The sequence below is a fragment of the Panthera leo genome, chromosome B3, assembly GCF_018350215.1.
Source record: "Panthera leo isolate Ple1 chromosome B3, P.leo_Ple1_pat1.1, whole genome shotgun sequence".
Classification (NCBI taxonomy): domain Eukaryota; kingdom Metazoa; phylum Chordata; class Mammalia; order Carnivora; family Felidae; genus Panthera; species Panthera leo.
In genome coordinates, this window is record NC_056684.1 from 22,357,051 (window position 1) to 22,371,586 (window position 14,536).

General features: G+C 43.6%; 1 protein-coding gene across 1 annotated transcript in view; it reads left to right on the forward strand.

Moving 5' to 3' along the window:
- CHRNA7 (cholinergic receptor nicotinic alpha 7 subunit) overlaps positions 1-12,472 on the forward strand; it is a 112,072-nt gene extending 99,600 nt beyond the window's left edge. The window contains exons 6-10 of the mRNA XM_042940474.1: positions 2,180-2,347; positions 3,126-3,320; positions 4,318-4,404; positions 7,272-7,381; positions 11,687-12,472. Coding sequence (XP_042796408.1) covers positions 2,180-2,347; positions 3,126-3,320; positions 4,318-4,404; positions 7,272-7,381; positions 11,687-12,205 — 1,079 coding nt within the window. The 3' untranslated portion in view covers positions 12,206-12,472. The remainder of the gene's footprint in view (positions 1-2,179; positions 2,348-3,125; positions 3,321-4,317; positions 4,405-7,271; positions 7,382-11,686) is intronic.
- The last annotated feature ends 2,064 nt before the right edge of the window (positions 12,473-14,536 follow it).

Below are 14,536 nucleotides of genomic sequence, written 5' to 3' on the forward strand. Positions count from 1 at the left end.
GAGCACAAGTAGGTAAGGGGCAGAGAGAGAAGGAGACACAGAATCTGAACCAGGCTCCAGGCTCTGAGCTGTCAGCCCAGAGCCCGACGTGGGGCTCGAACTCACAAACAGTGAGATCATGACCTGAGCCGAAGTCAAATGCCCAACCAACTGAGCCACCCAGGTGCCCCTGGAATCACTCTTTTCAATGGAAACTGTCACTTGTGCCCAAGCGCTATGCCTTCAATTTAAACTTACCAGTCTTTGTTCTGTTCTTAATCTAGAATTTAAACTAGTTAAAATTATTCCCTACATACATTTCTAGATAACCAAGTATTTTCTCAATTTTTAACATAAGGAAAATGCCCACGCTGCGCCCCCCCCCCCCCCCCCACCAAACAGAGACACACAAACACACACAGACACAGACACACACATACGTCCCTTTCATATTCTGCTTCTAAACCCTTTGTCATTTCTATCAATTTCTCTGGGATTTTTTTCTATTCTTCTTTCTTATTATTTAGAGATTGAAGATACACAGGCATGGAAATTTTACAGAACTTCTAATTCTTTGCACAGAAATCCCTCAGAACAGTCTTTGATGGAGCATAAAGGTGTTGTGTTTGAATTTTAAAAAAAAGCAAGAAAGCTTCACCCAAGCTTTCTTTCTAGACATCTCCCAAAAATTTCCAAGCTTATTCTGGACAGGCTAGCTGTAATTTGGAGGAGCAGGGGCTGAATGCTTCTCTACTCACCCCTAGTCTAGATGCCCAGAAGCCTACGTCACCTCCTCTCGAAGGGAACACAGGTGGGTCAGAACAATGTGTGCATGAGGCCCTCCTTAAAAAGACGTGCTGAAATCATAAGTAATGTATTGTATAACTCGTCAGCCCTTTCCTAGGCCATGAAGAATAGGCACTGCATATTATGAACAGCATATTGAGGATCGAAATCAAGGGATTGTTCTGTATGTATGTATTTATTTATTTGAATTATTTATATTTTAAATTTAAAAATATATTTTTTATATTTAAAAATTTTTAAACATTAATATATTTATTTTTGAAGGAGAGAGAGAGCATTGTGGGGGAGGGGCAGAGAGAGAGGGAGACACAGAATCCGAAACAAGCTCCAGACTCTGAACTGTCAGCACAGAGCTCAATGCAAGGGTTTGAACTCATGAACCACGAGTTCATGACCTGAGTTGAAGTCAGACACTTAACTGACTGAGCCACCCAGGCGCCCCTGTATTTTTTTGTATTTTAAAATATATTAATTATATTTTAATTTTTTTCCAGCTTCATTGAAGTACAGTTGGCAAATGAAAATGTAATGAGGTGTACAACATGATGACAATGTACATATACATTGTAAAATGATTTCCACAATCAAGTTAACATATCTATCCCCTCACATGGCTGAGTTTGGTTTTGCTTTCCATGAGAATGTTTAAGATCCACTCTCTTAGCAAATTTCAAGTATATGATATTTTTAACTAGAGTCAGCATGTAGTACATTTGAGCCTTAGAACTTACTCATCTTGTAACTGAAAGATTGTCCCCTTTGACCAACCCCTCTCCATTTCCCCACCACCCCCAGCTCCTGGCATTTCAACACTTCTGTGAGTTCAGTTGTTTCCTTTTTTTTTTTTTTTTTTTTTTTTTTTTTTCAAAATCTACATATGAGATCACATAGTATTTGTCTTTGGTTTATTTCACTTGGCACAGTGCTCTCCATCTTCACCCATGTTATTGCAAATGACAAGATTTCCATCTTATTTTAAGGCTGAATAGTATTATCCATTGTGTGTGTGTGTGTGTATGTGCGCGTGAGAGAGAGAGAGAGAGATCTGATAATCTTTGCTTTTATTTATTTGTCCATCAATGAATACTTAGGTTGATTCTGTGTCTTGGCTATTGCAAATGATGCTGTAATGAACATGATGAACATGGGAGTGAAGATATCTCTTCCAAGTAATTATTTTGTTTCCTTCAGATATATACCCAAAAGTGGGGTCACTGGATCATATAGTAGTTCTATTTTTAATTTTTTTAGGAATCTCCATACAGTTTTCTTAATGACTGCACCAGTTTACATTTCCACCAACAGTGTGAGATGCTGTGTATTTAAAGCAGTCACCTTCCATTTTAGTCACCTTCCATTTCAGTTTTTCTGGCCGTTTTCATTGTCCACGTAGGCATATTCAAGAGCTCCTGTTACATTGATGTGCGCTGGTTCCCCTTTGATGTGCAGCAGTGCAAACTCAAGTTTGGGTCCTGGTCCTATGGAGGGTGGTCCTTGGATCTACAGATGCAAGAGGCAGATATCAGCGGCTATATCCCAAATGGAGAATGGGACCTTGTGGGTAAGTCTAGCAAAGACATGAGACCAGTGGCCTTGTAGAAAGCCACTTTATTCCTGTGCTGACTTTAAAAGTTTGGGATTTTCCACTCTGCTTTTCAGTGTGAACATTTATTGAACCCTGCAGCAATCTCTGTAATTTACTGAGAGCTATACAATGAGAACAACAACCAAAAAAAAAAAAAAAAAAAAAAAAAAAAAAAACAATTAGAAAATTCAATGCTTTCCATGAAAAGTGTGTAGTTAAGTCAGTACTAGTATCGGCATCTTTATATTAGAATCTGCTCCATTCCTAAAATCAGGATGGACAGTAAATTGCAATTCGTGGGAAACTATATTTGATGATTTTAAATAGAAAAACAATAATTACATTTATAATGGTGTAAAGCTTATAATGTATTATTTATAATCCTGGTGTCTTAGTCCCTTCAGGCTGCTATAATGGAATACCATAGACTGGGTGGCTTATAAACAATAGAAATTTATTTCTCACAGTTCTGAAGGCTAGAAGTTCAAGATCAAGGCACTGGAAGATCTGGTGTCTGCTGAGGGCCTGCTTCCTGATTCATAGATGGCTGTCTTCTGGCTGTGTTCTTACATAGAAAAGACTAGGGAGTTTTCTGGGCCTCTTTGAATAAACAAATAGTTTATTCAAACACTGATTATCCAGGTTTTTAGCACTCAACAAACCCCATGGTTATTTGTGTGATATGCTCATTAAAATAAACAAGCAGGGTAATTTTATTCAGACAATGGTTCCTTCCCACCCCCTGCTAATGGAGGAATCCCAGGCAAGCGGAGTGAGAAGTTCTATGAGTGCTGCAAAGAGCCATACCCAGACGTCACCTTCACAGTGACCATTCGCCGCAGGACCCTCTACTATGGCCTCAACCTGCTCATCCCCTGTGTGCTCATCTCTGCGCTGGCCCTCCTCGTCTTCTTGCTCCCTGCAGATTCTGGGGAGAAAATATCTCTGGGTAAGTGTCCTGATCTTGGGTGGGAGTCTGCAACAGGACAGGAGGCCTTGCCTCCAGGTCAGTGCTGTAGGGATCACTGTGGACAGTGCAGGACTTGTCACGGCTCTGAGTGCAGAGATGTTGCAGAGCCTTCTTGGTGCATCACACACTGACCTGCCAGCCCAGGGCATCTTCCTGACACCACAGGCTCCTGATCTAGGCTCCATGCTGGATGTCCATGCCTTCCTGAGAATCTGAAGGATCCTGTGATCCTACATAGAATATAAAAATGCCCAGGGAGAGACTACTGAGTTCTGTCCTGAGGGGCCTTGCTTTCTCCTCTCCTGCCACCCAATCCTGTTCCTTGGTAGCAACTGACCAGCATTTGTTATGGACAGGGAACAGTTTAGTCTAGTACCAGTTTGCATCTGTATATTGCTGTCCACAGGGTGATTCCTTAAGATCCAATACAAAGATAAGAAAACTAAGATTTGGAATGGTGAGATGAATTTCTCAACATCTTAAAGAGTTACCAAGATCATATTTAGTACATGTAGAAATCATCCTCAAACCCCTATCTTAAGTGCAAGGCTCAGACACGTTAAGTGACTTATCAAAGTAAATAGCAAAGTCAAGACCAAAAGCCAGGTCTTTGGATAGCATGTTTTTTTTTTGTTTTTGTTTTGTTTTGTCATGCTATATGAAACTACCTCTAGATCCTAGTGTAATAAAGAAAATGAGACATACTTGTGTTGAGTTCCGTAATTCATTTTGTATTGTTGTTCTAAAATTCTGGCTCCTAAACTTATCTCTATCTAGGACTCTGGTAAATGATGAGAAGTCCCCAGAAAAAATAGCCATGCCTATATGTACAGAGAATTCTGCATCTGGTTTCAGGATGTCACTGACCCCTCCCCCATACCTCTGTAGTTATTTGAATGTCAGGTTAGGCACAGTTAAGTGGAATTGAGTCCCTATAATCTGTTCTATCTCAGGCACCTTTGTGTTTATGTTTCAGGGATAACAGTTTTACTCTCTCTTACTGTCTTCATGTTGCTGGTGGCTGAGATCATGCCTGCGACATCTGACTCAGTGCCCTTGATAGGTAAGCAAGTGTTGGGCCTCTCTTGAAGACACAGACTTAGAGAGTACCCAGGATTTCCTAGCATGGAAACAGAGCATAAATCTGTCCTCCGTGCCCTGAAGAGCCCCCAATCCTCTCTTTGCCATAAGGAGTGACTATACCTATAGTGACTATATACCTATAGTGACTATAACTATACCTTGAGTCATTGTTTTTCCACAAATTCTTTGTCAAAATGTAAGGATCTCACATTTTAACTCTTAGCCGTTGTTTCCTGAGATACCTCAATGTCTCTGTATAAAGTTAAAGCTTGTGAGGAAATGTAAACAGGACAAATATATTTTGGCCAAGACAGATGTAAGGCATGACTTTCTGCCCAGGGCAGGATAGCAGAAATAGAAGACAGCATCACTTGTTGCTATACCCCTTTCTGGATTGGAATAAGCAGGAACATGCAAAGGGGTGCTCAGTTGTCTAGTGGTTAGGATTGGTACTCTCACCAATAGCCAGGGTTCCATTCCTGGTTAGGGAATCAGACCTCCAGCCAGTTTTGAGAATGGGAAGCAAACGTTCTGACAGTGGATATTAGGTTTAATATAAGAATCCCTACTCTAGTTTAGTGATGGAGATCAGAAACAGGAAAGGAGTCTATGATTATTCCTGTTGACCCATGCCACCTGAGGGCTGCCATATGTGGTTAATTAGGGAGGACAGGAGTAGGGGAGCTTATATGGATACTCCCAGGCTTCACAAACTAAGAAGCCAAGGCTCATCTTTGTGGAGTTCCCTTAATGTGTAATAGTTTGGCCAGAGAGAGTAATTGTTGGTATGAAAAGCCTTTGTGGGTGTTCCTAGTTCTCTCAGTACCATCCAGAGAGCAAGGAACCATGTTTCAACTTGAGGGTCTGACCCCATTATTTCTACCTTCCAACGCAATACTTTCAATAGAGACTTTCAGCAGAAAGCACTCCCTGTGGGGCAGTTGGCAGAAACTGCCTTGACTGATGAACCAATGGGGAAAAAGCATGGTTGATGCATAGCCTATTTCTAGAAAGATGTGATGCTGTTGGCCTCTGACCTCTGTTGTTGAGACTTCAGCTGTGGGATCCTTTGACCATGGACACCTCCACAAGTCATTGTATTAGTCTTCTAGGGAGACCACAATAAAATTTCACAGACTGGGTGGCCTACACAACATAAATATATTTGCTTACAGTTCTGGGGGTTTGGAAGTTCAAGATCAAGATGCCAGAAGGTTTGAGATCTTCTGAAGCCTCTCTGCTTTACTTGCAGATGACCCCCTTCTTGCTGTGTCCTCACATTGGTCTTGCTGGGTGCATCCTTGGTACCCCTTTGTATGTCCAAATTTCCCGTTCTTATAAGGACACCAGTCATAATGAATCAGATCCCACTCTAAGGACCCCATTTTAACTTAATCACCTCTTTAAAAGGATGGTCTTCAAATACAGTCACAATCTGAAGTACCACGGGTTAGAGCTTCCGCATATAAATTTAAGGAGGCCACAGTTCAGCCCATACCAGTAAGAGTTTTGTTTACTACCCTTCCCTTTCTTAGAAATCCCTGATGCTAACTTTAAACCTCAAATGTCCATCTCTGGCAACTCCTCACCAAGGTACCTCTTGGTCTCCACAGTGGGGTAGTTAGTTCCTTCCTGCCTGGAGAGAAGGAAGTGTTCTTAACCAGGTGTGTGGTCACACACTTAGCCTCCGCACCAGAATGTCTTCTGCTTAAACCTCACCCCCCTTGAGCTGAAAGCCACACCAAAGTTCTAATAATCAGAGTTGCTGATCAAGGAATGTCTTCCTTGTGTCAGACTTTTTCCTAGATCCTGGGCTCATATAATTGCTAATTCTTGCACCAACCCTGCAAAGAATGCACTGCTTGCTATCCCTGTTATACTGGTGAATAACCAAAAGCCCAAACAGGCTGAGTAGCCTGTGTAAACTCACAGATGGCAGCCACTGGATGGGGGCAGGGGGTTGGGGGATGGCTGTTTTGGATGCTGCATGCTGCTTCTCCTTGGGGCCAAGATGGAGAAACCCATTGTTGCCCATTAGAGCTGAAGCTAATGTTCTCCTGGAAAGTCACTGCCTTCCACATCTTCCTCACACAACTGGCACCTCCTCCTATCTCTCATTAGATGGGGCCAGACTCATTTTCTTAACTTTTTTGTTTTTAAATGTTTATTTATTTATTTTGAGAGAGAGAGAGAATGAGCAGGGGAGGGGCAGAGACAGAGGGAGAGACAGAATCCCAGGCAGGCTCCCCACTGTCAGTGCAGAGCCTGATGTGGGTCTTGAACTCACGGATCATTAAATGAGCTGAAATCAAGAGTCAGACGCTTAACCGACTGAGCTACCGGGTGCCCCAGCCTCGTTTTCTCCCTAATACTAGCTATCCAGGCCTCATAAGACAGCCGGTGATGCCCAGGTTTGCCCTTGTTCCATCCCCACCCCCAGCACGTTCACAGCCTGTAGTCATCCCTGTGGTGACCACACCCTCACCACCCAAGTGTTTTCAGTTCCATGACAGTCCACATCCTTTATCCTGGGAACGATCATTTCAGCATCTGGTGAGTCGCTGTTAACCCTCAATGAAGGAGGCAATGGACGGAGTTCAAAACAGTGTAGTTAGGTAGGCCAGGCTGCTTTCGTGGATAGGAAACCAGGTCTCTGTGCTCTGGGCTGGCCTCTGCCTGCCAGGAATGTGGACAGGAGTCTGCAGGCCTGGAGGTGGCCCTGCCCTGCTCTTGGCTTCACCATCCAGCCCCAGGCAATCAGTCACCGCCATCTGGGTCTGCCTGCCACCCTGTGATAATTGTGCCATGGAGGCCCCGGGTCTCACCCTGTGTCTCTTGTCTCTGCAGCCCAGTACTTTGCCAGCACCATGATCATCGTGGGCCTCTCTGTGGTCGTGACAGTGATCGTGCTGCAGTATCACCACCACGACCCCGATGGCGGCAAGATGCCCAAGTGGGTGCGTTCCTCCTGTGCTTCACCACAGGGAGTCAGGGCTCCTCCCCAAGGGAGGCTCTAGGAATGATTTATCTATCTGAAAAATCCCACACACAGCCCAGCATTCCTAAACAGAACCATATTTCTCATAGCACCCCACCCATCTACATTATTGCATGATCTGTATGTAGAGGACAGTTCTGGTGAGCATGCTCTTAGGCTCCCATGGCATTGTTCTTACAATCAGACGTTCCAGAAGAGGGCTCACACACAGACTGCTCTGTACATTTTGCTACCATAGTGTTTGTGAAACTACTTTTTGCATGTACACCACAGAGAACTGTGCAGTGGTTGGAAGCAACAGACAAGATAAGCACACAGCCATGTGATTGGATCTTCCAAACAGAATGAGGAGTAAAAGGGTAAGAAAGAGTGAGCCATGTAATAACCTGTGTAGTCAATATATGTAGGAATGTAAACTTACCACAGGCCTATAAAATAAAGGTTAGTAGTTACCAGTGGGGAAGGGAGTATAGGATGAAAGCTAAAGGATGAAAACCAAATGATTGAATACAACAGCCTATTGTGTCAGCCCAGAGCATGCCACACCTTCCCAGCACCTGCTTAGCACTGGCATGCAGGCTGATGCTTACCTACTCACATGCTGTGCTCCTTAGGAGTCCAGTATCTGATGCTCACCTGACACTCAGGAAACCTTGATTAAGGCCACATGGGTCCTGGGCTTTCGTCACCTCACACCCAAGGCAGGGGAGGGATGCCCCCCACCCAAGATACTTACTTGGACCCTGCAATCCTTCCAGTCTTCTTCCCCAGAGAGCATAGCCTAAGGGCAGTAGGAGCTAAAGGAGCCTCTTATGTGAAAACAAGATTGTTTTTCTTTGGAGATCTGTAACCTTGCATCCAAGTTCAGAAAGGAGTCTAGGACTCACCAACTTGCTAAAATGAAGCTGCAAGAAGCAAGATGCATTTTGTGAACCTCCAGCAACAGGGAGTTTCCAGGCCTTCTAAAAATATTCATTGTGCAATAATTTACAGTTACCCAAAAGTGAACTTAAGAAAAACTACTTAAAAAAAATGGCTTTACCAAGTTACTGTGTCCTCTTAGATTCTCTTCCATAGGAAATTCTTACACTTAACAAAAACTTTCCTCATAGCTCATTGCATCAGCAGTAGAGTGAGCTCCCAGAAATGGTGTTATCTCCCACACACGTCTAATCACTGCAGTCCATTGGCTTGTTTTCAGAAGGTGCCCTCATTAAAAGCTTGGACACATGTGTCCACATTCACCTGCATTCTCATCTGACTTTTATAACCCTGACACACTTTCTGTCTACCCATCCTTCCATTTGAAATAAGTAATACAGTTACGTGTTCCCAAAGTCAAAATAAAAGTAAAATTATAAGGAAGGATATCAGCTCTCATCCCTGCCCATCACTCTGCTTCCACCACCAATATTGATGGCCATTTCAATTAATTCTTCCATTATCCTTCAAGTGTTTATTTATGCAAATGTAAAGCTAAAAATATATATTATTATTTCTTATGTTTAAGACATGAAGAAAAAACAATTTTACCAACCTGGTAGTACTTTAGTATCCAGAAAAAAATATTTTTTTAAAATTGTTTTTAATTTTAAATTTAAATTTTGAGAGACAGAGAGAGAGCACAAGCAGGGGAAGGGCAGAGAGAGGAGACACAGAATCTGAAGCAGGCTCCAGGCTCCAAGCTGTCAGCACAGAGCCCAACATGGGGCTTGAACTCATGAACAACAAGATCATGACCTGAGCTGAAGTTGGACGCCTAACCAACTGAGCCACCCAGGCGCCCCCAGAAAGAAAATCTTAATTAAGACGATATGCTAATTATTCACCTCTCAGCACAAATGTGTCCAAACCAATGGCTGCAAATGAAACATGAAGCTTGTATGTCTCGCTTTCAATTTATATACCCTACTGCATTTTTCTCTTTCTGTGTGTATTTGAAACATAAACAGTCTCCAAGGAACTTTTATTATGATGTGTTGCTATGAAGAAGATACTGCCGGTGCAGCGGCATTATGTGACATTTGCACAGCCAGACACAAAACCATAACCTAATAGAAGAGGTCATGAGCACAGTTTGATAAGTGCCAAGAGGATAATTTCATCTTTTGAGATGCTTTAGCCTTGAAAGCTAATGATTCAGGCCATGGAATTCAAAATAGACCTGGCAGCATGGATAATATTAGTTTGAAATGTGCCCCAGGGTATGCACAAACACCCCCTGTCCCCCCCCCCCCCACCACCACAGACACGCCTGGCCTTAGCTCTCCATGTGCACAGTTGCCTCTGGGTTTGGACGCATTCATTGCCCACTGCACTCCCTTGAGCTCTGGTTCAGTCTTCCCTGTGCCTTCGAAGTGCAGGTAGGGGGTGGGCTGAAGTCACAGGTGTTTTGAGGAAGACATTGTAGACCCTTTTACAGATGAGGCTATGGAAGTCTAAACACATAAGTAACTTGCTTACTATGTGACCTTGAGCCAATTTATTAGCCTCTTTGAAGCCTCTGTTTCTTTGTCTGTAAAGTGGGGAGATTATACTCACTTCACAGAACCTCTGAGAGGCCCAAGTGAAATGACGTGCCTTAGGAGCCTCCTGTGGAGGGACACATGTGGGGCCATGTGGCCCTGCCCCTTAATGATCACAGAAAAACCTCCAGGGTCTGCAAAAAGCCCTTTCCAGGCTCTGGAGGTTTGTCCATAGAGTGTGGGCAGGATATATAGACTGCCATCTGCTATGAATGAAAGGTTATCTTTACAGCTTAAGTGAACCTGCTCTTATGCCTTCTTGTTCTTTCATTACCTTTCTCCAGACCGGTCTATTGCAGTTATCTCTGATAAGATGTTATAAAAACAATTACCAAGAAAGTGCTGCAGGCATGAACTTTACAACTTACTGCCTAAACTTATAGATGTGAAACATACCTGCTATGTTGCTGATGGAGTTTGCCCACAATCATAAACCAAAGTTAAAATCAATATCTGGATAATTTCAGGGAAAGAGCCTACTTTTCACACACTTGTCTAAATAGGCTTCCAAGAATTTTTTTTTTTTTTAATCTGGATTGAGTCTTCACATGGCTCCCTTCTTTTCATTAAAGGGAAAAACAAAGATCAGTGATTTCTCTTGAGCATCTTGTATGCATGTGGGCGATATATGTTGATAAAACACTTTAAACCAGAAATTGACAAACTATGGCCCTGATGGTCAAATCTGGCCCACCAATTGTTTTTGCAAATAAAATGTTATGAGAAAAAAGCCACGTTTGCTTCTTTACATGCTTTCTATGACTATTTTGTACTTGATTAGCAAAGCCGAGTAGTTGCAATGGAGACCTTATGGACTTTATTGTGTGGCCCTTTAAAGATAAAGTCTGCCAACCCCTGCTTTAGATTTTTCCAAGTACTTTCCCACATACCATGTTACTCAGTCTTCACTGTGTCCTGATGAATTAGGTTAGAGATTCCTAAACTTCCCTGGTTCACAGCACCTTTAGTGTCCCAGGGATTTTTTTCACAGCCCCTGGAGCAAAACAAACAAACAAACAACCTAATGACTCTATTACATTGGTCAAAACAACTTAATAAGTATTTATGTCCTGACCACTTAGCACCTGTTGGTACAGCACAACCTCTCAAATCTTAGGAGTACACTACCCTAATTTCCTGTCCCATGTTGACTTTCTTGGCACTTGCTTTTCATCAGGACAACAAAAACTGCTTTGTAATGATATGTCATCACCGCTAAGGGATCTGGTGTCTCAGTCTGGACTGCTTCAAGTTAGGCGTTCATGCAGCATCTGATAGGTGTCACAGGGTCACCCTTGAAAATCTTTAAATCTCCAAGGGTGTGCCATGGGACACTGGGGTGCCTCACAGGCAGTTAGGTATGATGGCTGTTAGTTACAGTTGAGGAAAGATTGGAGAGGGAAAATGACTGGTCTTATTCACACAGCTCAGGCAGGGCTCTCCTAAGATAACCCTCGCCTCCCACCTGCTTATCTGTCCAGAGATTGCTGTGTGTCTGCCACTGAGAATTCACTCCATCCTGGGGGGCCTTTCTGCATTGCCTTCATCTGCGTAGCTCACATTTGACTCAACCATTGTAAGGCGTTGGCACTGCCTGCCTGTGGAAACTTAACCCGAAGGAGCAGGGGCATGTCACCCTTGGGGTCCACTAAGTAGGGCTGAGGTCCTAGGATCACCTTGCTGTTAGGATCAGCTGAGGCTCACCACCCACCCTGCTAACTGCCCCGTTGTCTTCCCAGACCAGAGTCATCCTTCTGAACTGGTGCGCATGGTTCCTGCGCATGAAGAGGCCCGGGGAGGACAAGGTGCGGCCGGCCTGCCAGCACAAGCCGCGCCGCTGCAGCCTGGCCAGCGTGGAGATGAGCGCGGTGGCAGGGCCACCGACCACCAACGGCAACCTGCTCTACATCGGCTTCCGCGGCCTGGACGGTGTGCACTGCGCCCCCACCCCTGACTCGGGCGTCGTGTGTGGCCGCATGGCCTGCTCCCCCACGCACGACGAGCAGCTCCTACATGGCGGGCAGCCCCCCGAGGGGGATCCCGACCTGGCCAAGATCCTGGAGGAGGTCCGCTACATTGCCAATCGCTTCCGCTGCCAGGATGAGAGCGAGGCCATCTGCAGTGAGTGGAAGTTTGCCGCCTGCGTGGTGGACCGCCTGTGTCTCATGGCCTTCTCCGTCTTCACCATCATCTGCACCATTGGCATCCTGATGTCCGCCCCAAACTTCGTGGAGGCTGTGTCCAAAGACTTTGCTTAATCTGGTTCTGGTCCCCAGCATGTAGGAAAACGCACAGACAGGTGATGTCATTAGCTTGGGGATAATTTGGGGTGCTAATCCCACAGCCACACTAAACGTGAGGACACTGATGTACCCGTAGCTGTCAGTCATGTCGTTACAGTCTCCTTGTTCCTTTCAGTAATAGGATCTCAGCACGTTTTTGTTTCATCCTCTCAGAGGGGCTCCTTGATATCCTTGGAACATCCTTAGGGTCCCCAGAACCACTGAGAGGTCATTTTGCCCATTCCCCAGTGCCTGGTGAGCCCTTTAGAGAGGTCAGAGTGGCTCAGGACTGCCAAGGGAAGCCTGTACACCTGGTTTGCATGCCTGCATGTCACTTGCCAAGAAGGCCTACATGAAAATTCAACATATGCTTTTGCCTGTTTACAAACCTAGATTGAAAATAATAATAATAATAATAATAATAAGCCGCAGTCACTAGATCCATTCAAATTATTGGTCAAAGGAAACAAAACTAAAACTAAAAACCTAACTGCTGGTGTTTTCTGCAATTCAGGTTTTATTTTTCTCTACCATAGACAGTTGGTAGAAAGAAACAGTTTTATGCTGTTCCTACATTTTAAAACACACACACAAACACACACACACACACACACACACACACACACACACACACACAGTTGATCTTATAAATTATGCTTTTACCAGCCTGAGCCCTGCCAGTCTGCCCTGTGGAGGGAATTAGGACAGACACAGATGTGTGTTGATTCTGAACTAGGACTAGACCCAGGCAAGTCAGAGGGATTGCTATAGCTCCTAGTGACTCACATTTCCTGTGCTGCCCCCAGACACTGGGGACTTGAGTCTGCTCTATTCTGAAACACCCAAAGGACAAATAGAGTTCTATTAGAATTACCAGCCCAGTGTAATAGCTAGAGGTTAAATTAAACCAGCTATGTATTTCTTTTTTTTAAATAATATATTAGATATTTCACATGTACTAGAGTTGATTAGTGTTAGAAACTTGTGGGTCCATACAAGTGCACAACATAAAATGAAAATATGCCAAGCTTTTCTTTATGTGTCAAGGCCAGGGGCAGGGTCTGGGACATCTTCTCGTTCCCTGTATGGCAGGAACTGGGAAGGGAATGATGTGGCCACTGGCTTTCCTGGATGAAAGGCCAATGGAAGTCAACAGAAGGGGCTGGCAGGCTAAAAATGGCTATACAACCAGTAACTCCAGTCTCTGATTTTTAGGGATCTGCTTACCCACAGCTCATCTACCCCAATGTTAGCCCAGAAAAGTGGCTTGAGCAGGTAGAGTCCCTGGAGATAAGTGTTTTGAAAGCCAGGGAAACTTTAATTTTAAACCTACGTGGTGACATGGTTCACCACTTAACATAATCCAGCTGACAAAAGTCACTTTGCCTTTTCCCATTCTCCTTATTTTTTAATGACAGCGGAGGGAAACACAACAGAACCTCTCCTGTTCTATTGTTTCATATAGTAACTGCTCAGAGCTCAAAACTACAGAAGGCTTTGAGCTCCTGGGGATCTTTAATTTGCTTCTAACCCCTGAGATGGGTATATATTATGAGGGAAGATTAGATTTTCAGAGGAAAAGAGATTGCATACCTTTCTCCAGCCATTTATTTCACTCATTTCTGGGTAATGAGCATGGATTGGTTTGCACTGAGGAATATGGAGGCTTGGTGCATGCTCTGTGGGCACGTAAGCTCTGTGGAGGCTTGTGCATGTGTGCGCGTGAGCACTGAGTGCAGCTGCAGAGAGGATACCTTGTTTATAAGGAGGTTGCTAAATAAAAGCATTCCAGCATCACACCATTGGGAGTATGGCTGTTCTCAGAGTTTACCCATTCTACATGGGATAGATGAACAATGCACAATCTTTTCTTTTTGTGTTTATTTTTTTTTCTATTTTAGAAATCAGTAGAGGTGTTTTGATATCTAAGAGAATGCTTCATTTGTTACTGCTATCTGAAAATTAATGTCTACAACATTTTTCCTTGGAAAAAACTTTTTTGGTTTTGTATTTTATACAAAAAAACATAAAAAGGCAAATAAAAGTATGTTGACCACTAAAATAATGCTCTGCCATTTTAAAAAGTAATAATAAGGAAAAGATGCACATGTAGTAAAAAAAAAAAAAAAAAAAAAAAAAAAAAAAAGAGAGAGAGAGAGAAAGAAAGAACGAGCAAGAAAAAGAAAAGAAAAGCATGAATGGCCACAGGGACCACCTATGAGTGAGCTTCTGAGGACTAGGAGGCATTTCCAGAAGGGAAGAAAAAGAAAGGGAAGGAGGCCAGGAGAGGGAGAAATGGGGTGTGGA